At 40.6% G+C, this 6,500-nt stretch overlaps 1 protein-coding gene across 1 annotated transcript; it reads right to left on the bottom strand.

Moving 5' to 3' along the window:
* Positions 1-745: 745 nt before the first annotated feature.
* Positions 746-5,753, bottom strand: SMIM28 (small integral membrane protein 28). Its single transcript, XM_039243566.1, has 2 exons — positions 5,643-5,753; positions 746-1,129 (listed from the first exon to the last, which is right to left on the bottom strand). Exons 1-2 carry the CDS (start codon positions 5,751-5,753, stop codon positions 746-748), a joined length of 495 nt encoding a protein of 164 aa, XP_039099497.1.
* Positions 5,754-6,500: the final 747 nt, after the last annotated feature.

Below are 6,500 nucleotides of genomic sequence, written 5' to 3'. Positions count from 1 at the left end.
AGATAATGTGTGAAAGCAGCAAGTCTGTCCTGCTACAGCGCTGTCAACCATGCCGTCGGAGCGTGAGACATTCCGGCACAACGCCCTGGTCCTTTGCCCGAGCTAGGAGACAAACCAGAGCACAAGTAAAGCAAGGTCTACACCAGGCAGGAGTGAATTCTGGTGACCTTTATTATTATTATTATTTTTTAAACTAAAATGTTTGCCAATGCCTGCACTTTCATTCTTTATACTGAAACATATTTACCATCGTTTACAACACAATTGACCACCACAGCTCTAGAGAGGTTTTCCTTCTAGAACTCTCTCGTGAGACCATAAAACCCTGGAGGGAAAAAAAAGTGTGTAGGAAGACACATTTTATTTGGTGGCAAAAGCAGGTTCCTTTGGCTGATCCACGCTTTTCTTTCCCTTCAGACCTAGTTCCTATGCTTCCTAGTAATCCACATTTTCCCTCCACTCTCGTAGAGCTTTCCTGTTTCTCTCTGGGCTGTTCTACGTTTTAGAAAAGCCTGGTCCAATTCCGGACAACCTAGGGCAAGTTCTCCCTGGGGAACTTGACGGTGCTTAACCAGACTGACACTTGTCAGGCTCTGCCCCCAGCCTGAAGCGCCCCCATCATCCAGGAGTCTGCAGGGACGGTCTGGAGCTTCGCCCCTCACCCGCTCCCCTCCCCTGGGGGGGGGGGGGCGGCGCTCCCTCCGTTAAGGATTGCCAGCTGTCCTTGAAAGTTCCCAGGAGCAGTTTAGACTTGCTCCTCCGGGCCAGGTGACCCCTCTTGACGCCGCAGACCTGCATCCGGAGCCCCTGCCCCAGGGCGGGTCCTGGTGGCCTCTTCGTAGGAGGGCGGTGAGCAGGCCGGGACGGGGGCCGCCTCCCCGGGCAGCTGGGAGTATGGGAAGCGCGGCTCGCAGCTCCAGGGCGGGCCCGGCCGGAAGTCCACGGCCTCTCCCGCGGGAGCGTGCTCTGGGAGGTCAATGCTGATCACCTGTCCCCCGGGCCGTGTGGCCTTGCAGTGGCGGTACAGGAGTAGCAGAAAGAAGGCCAGAAAGAGCAGGATGGTCGCCGGGAGAAGGATGCACAGGAAGGGCTCCACGTCGTCTTTAGTGGAACTTACTTTCTGGGTGCCCTGCAGTTAGGGAACGGAGCTGGGTTAGGAGGTGGGGAAAGAAGCCATCTCTTTCTCTTCATCTTTTATTCTTATCATTCCCCACTCTCGGAATCACTGTAGGCATTTATTTATGCCAGTGAACTGGAGCCCACACGAAATAAAGCAGATGTATATGATAAAGTAGGAATTCAGGTGTCAAAAATACATATGATATCCTACAGTATTTCATATTACAGTAGGGGAGTAGGTTTTGGTTGATAGAGCCACCCCTCATTCTTTGAATGGCTGCGCTTACTATTTATGCACTTAATTTATATTAGCCCAATAATGTTGTATTGCCACAAAAGGGTCATATGGAACTTAAATTCTTTAATGCTGGAATGAATTGTGACATTGTTATGTGTTCATGTCACAAAGAATATTTGAGGGGCGGCTGGGTGGCTCAATCCTAAAGCATGTGACTTCCGCTCAGGTCGTGATCTGGTGGTTCTTGTGTTTGAACCCCAAGGGTGGCTCTGTGCTGCCAGCCCAGAGCCTCGAGCCTGCTCCGAATTCTGTGTCTCCCTCTCTCTCTGCCCTTCCTCTGCTCACCTGCTGTCTCTCTCTCAAACATAAATTAAAAAACATTAAAAAAGAATATTTGCAATCTGAGTTAATAGCTGATGTTTATGATGAGATTTTAAAATCCGTTTGTTTTTGCAGTATTTGTAGAATCAGTATGGAAACCTTGAACTCTTTGAAGAAAAAGAATTGTAACCTATTATGGCCTAAAATTTCTCTAAGTGACTGTGTAGCAACTAATTTGCAGCCAAATTCCTGCAACGTGCTGTTTATATCTGCTCAAAGGGGAGAAAAGCCTGAACTGAGCAATTAAGTCTAATGAATCTTTCAATCCTGCACTAAACAAACAACCTCCCTACCCCCCAAATACCCTCCCTAGTCTAGGATGTTACTAAGCTGGCCATGAGATTTCTGCAGTGATTGTACTTGGAGAGGGGCAGTTATTTGTGAGCTCTACCTGGTATCAACAATAACTGGTTATTTTCTTAGAATAAAATCTTGAAAGTGTAAGCATATTTGGTGCTTTGTTATTATGATATTCATCATCTGTGGGGTTTCCCGGCTTAGCCAGACTTCAATGGAAACATGAAATTAAATATTCTTGGAAGTTCACTGTTTACAAAAAAATGCAGATAAATTCTTAAGCAACCTAGAAGGTATTGATTTTACAGTATTAGCTCACAAGGTAATGATGGTCCTTGAGGGTGTAAATAATGTAAGAGCCATGAAATGATGCTTCAACAGCAAGGTAGAAAAGCAATATAAAAAAAACAGTGTTCCAAACTGCACAGACGCTGCTTTCAATAAAGCTGCTAAGAAGTAGCGAGGTATTTAAAAAAAAAAAAGTCTGTTATATAACTCATACAGCAATAAATGTAATGATTGTGCCCACTACAGAAGAAAAAAAAAATTAAAGCCTTATATTGTGTTTCAAACAAACAAGCAAAATACTAAACTCTTTATCTACTTATTTAAAATAAATTATAACTTCCATTAGCATGATAGATGGTTCTCCATCCCCTCACTTTTTTTTTTTATGTTTATTTATTTTTGAGACAGAGCATGAGTGGGGGAGGGGCAGAGAGAGAGGGAGACACAGAATCTGAAGCAGGCTCTGGGCTCTGAGCTGTCAGCACAGTGCAAACTCAGTGAACCACGAGATCATGACCTGAGCTGAAGTCAGTGTTTAATTGACTGAGCCACCCAGGCGCCCCTCCATCCCCTCACTTTCAATCCGCAGGTGTCTTTAGTCTAAAATGAGTCTCTTGTAGGTGGTATATAGATGAATCTTGTGTTTTTATCCATTCTGATACCCCGTGTCTTTTGATGATAATAAAACTGTGACAGCTGAGAGTCTTTCCTTGATTTTGGGGGTGAGGACAGCTGTTTTGCTGACCATGACCTCTTAAGAGACTGGTTTATCTGTTTATATAATCTTTTTTTAATACCCTAAAGCACTTACAATTACGTGTGTTATTTTGATATAAAATTAGTTTATTTAATAGTTATACTGCCAGATGGTTTGTTCTTAGTAAGATATGAGTTCAGATATTTTAGTTTAAAAGTGCATAAAAATTAAACGTTTTGTTTCTGTTTTCGTTTTGGAGTGTGACAGCCCTGGCTTTGAACTCTAGTGGGACTTTCTAATACCTGTGTGACCTTGGACCATTTATTTGTCCCCTATGGGCCTGGGTTTCCTTCTCTGTGAAGTGGAAATAGTAACATCTTTTTAGGGGGGTTGACATGAGAATTAATCAATGTGTTTAAAGCACTTGGTGAATAATAAATATATATATCTCAGGGACTCACATGGTCAAATTTACTAGAAAATAAAATACTAAAGATAATCAGAAGTCTAGAAATTTATTGCTAAGGCTAGAAAATAGTGAACATTAAAAACCCTAGCATTACTGTGTTTATATTTTAATAACTATATTTTTTCAGAAAAAAATATTTTAATCTATTTTTGTGTGTGTTTATATTTCTAAATTATGGGTTCTTTGTTTTCTCATGCATAATGTAATTTATCAAAACTATTAACTTAAAATCTGTTGTGATAAAATAGGACTTTGATTACAAAAGCTGTAAGAATAGATGAACTCATAAATATAAATTTACTACCATTAGTAAAAAAACAAGTTGTAGTCAAAAGCAATTTAACTACATTGAGATATTTTTCTCTAGATGAATCAATAAAAGTGTTAAAGCTATTATCTCTTTTAGCGCTTAAAACAATTACTCTTCAACCTTGGTGAACACGGACCATTTTTTTTATAACTCAGTTTTCTGCATTCTCCATCAACTATACGGATGATAATAGTTTCTAAACAGTTGTGGCCATCAAATTCTAAATACTCTATTATACTCTGTAAGTTCAGTATGCATAGAATATAAAGATACTTAATGTGCTATTTAAAAGGTTTTGTGTAATAGATTCTATTCTTTACAACTCTGCCATTTATGGTATTATCAATACTCAGAACATATTTTTTTACAATTAGTTTGCAATCAGTTGCAAAATTTTGTAAAGGGAAAGGATATAGTCCTTCCCTGTAATCTGTACTGCCACTGGTTGAGTCAAATTTATCCAAACATAAAGTGGCACTAAAAGACTTATTTAAGATGGCAAATTAGGACAATTTCTTGACATAAAGAACTCCTTTTCTAGTTAAGGGAAGCACAGAGCTACAGGACAATTTATGAAGTCGTCTTTTATTTTCTCTTTCACTAATTCTTGGTATATTCAAATTGGTTTGGATTCTTTAGGCAAAAAGGGTGCCTACTTAAAAAAATTTTTTTTAGTGTTTATTCACTTTTGAGAGAGAGAGACAAAGACAGAGAGAGAGAGAGTATGAGAGTGGGGAGGGACAGAGAGAGAGGGAGACACAGAATCTGAAGCAGGCTCCAGGCTCTGAGCTGTCAGCACAGACCCCAACACAGGGCTTGAACTCACAGATCATGAGATCATGACCTGAGCCAAAGTTGGACGCTTAACCAACTGAGCCACCAAGTGCCCCACAGATGTCTACTTTTTCAGTCAAATCTTCTGGTTTGTTAACTTCCCTCAACGTTATTTTTTTTTTTTAATATTTATCTGATGTGTATTTGATGCAAGGATTTTGTTATTCTGGCAATATCTCTAAAAATATTCAGTTCAAAGTGTAACTGTTGAAGGATTTACCATCATAGTTGTATATGCAATTTTAAATGTAAAAGATAAATAATTTATGTAAGTATATATAAAATACATCTAACATTTCTTTCTGTAAGAGGTCTTTTGGGAGAACTTAAATACCAATCTCGTCAGTTGATTTTCCAGACAAGAAGAAAATAGGTTTGTTTCCCTCTTTTTTTTTTCTTTTGTGTGGGATAGCAGTATCCCTCGTTTCCCTCCTGATCATAAAATTAATTGAGTCCTTACGTTTCTACAAAAATTTTTCCTTAGTGCTGTCTCAGACTGAGGCTTCTTTGGTGATTCCCCAGACAAAGCAAAGCAGCCGCAGAGTTTCTTAGAGACAAAAGCCTGCTTGGCCCTCTGCTGCCCTGCCTGAGGTAAGATCCCTGGCTTCTCCTACCTCTAAGCAACGTTGTCCTTATCCGCCACAGAGCCGCAGGGGGCCTCTTGATTTTGAGTAAGCAGACTGCTTACTGTGCAAAGAACAAAGTCATAAAACCAAGGCACACAACTCTGTCAACTCCTGCCTTCAGATATTCTCGGATAAATTTGACCTATCAGGTGTTCTTGAAACATAACTGTGGCAAGTTTCACTTGAATTTATCGTTATCAAAAGACTACAACTTTCAAGTTACTTCCTTAGACCATGCCGGACAGTGAATTCATCTTTCTGCCATCCCCATAAAGAAAAAGGTTGCCACTGAGTTTTAAGATCCTAAAAATAGAGGCGTTTCTGGTTTTGAAACTGACAAAGATCCTTTGGGGGAAGAAAAGGCTTAAGTCATAGATACAGACCTGCAGCTGGGTTTCCAGAAGAGGTCGGCTTGGCTCACTAGTTAACCACTCATATGTCCCTCTGCCAGCGTGTCCAAACTTCCTCCAGCTGCTGGCCATCAGTCCCCGCATGTTTTCGTCCGACCGATGCACCGGCCACCCTTCCACCTCGCTGCCCAGATTTCAACAACACTGCTTGCGTTTGGCTAGGATCCAGCTTGGATGTGCTCGGCTGATGGCTGTTGGTAAAATCGTTCTTCGATGAGTGGCAACAGGGAAAGGAAGCCAACCAGAGGGACCTCTCAGGACTGACTGTATTTAAATTCAGTGCCTCTGCATTTGTTTTTGTGGCCGTTATCACTGTAAGGATTGGCATCAGGTATCAGACATGAAATGGATTTCGGACAGAGGAGTTCTCTGCATTAGCGTTATTACAGTGCAGCGGATGGTCTCAGTGAATAAAAGCTGTTTTTATTAGATATAAATAAGACCCTCTCCCTTCCCTTCCCACATCCCTCTCCAGGGATACAGCTCAGCAAGAAAAACTACCCAAGCTGAATTTCATTTAATTATTTCTGGGTTCTATACCACAGAGAGAAGGGGTATTCGGTAGAGAAGCAGGACTCCTTTATAACATTTTAGTGAATTATTTAGATGAAGGATGCTAATGATAAAGTTGTACAGAAGCCAGACAGACAATAGCTCAGATTGTTTGGAAAAACTATTTGCTGGTTTCAATTAAAAAAAAAAAGAATCAGATTAGCAGTACTTAAATAGTATTTCTTTTGCTTATCTTGGGAAGTTTATAAAATTATGTATACCAAGCTTAAAATAAGAACCTTTCAATTTGAACATCCACTGAGGTAACTTTGGGATGTT

The sequence above is a fragment of the Hyaena hyaena genome, unplaced genomic scaffold (assembly GCF_003009895.1).
Source record: "Hyaena hyaena isolate Hyena2069 unplaced genomic scaffold, ASM300989v1 scaffold_229, whole genome shotgun sequence".
Classification (NCBI taxonomy): Eukaryota; Metazoa; Chordata; class Mammalia; order Carnivora; family Hyaenidae; genus Hyaena; species Hyaena hyaena.
The sequence above is the reverse complement of the archived record's forward strand: the minus strand, read 5'-3'. Positions and strand labels throughout refer to the sequence as shown.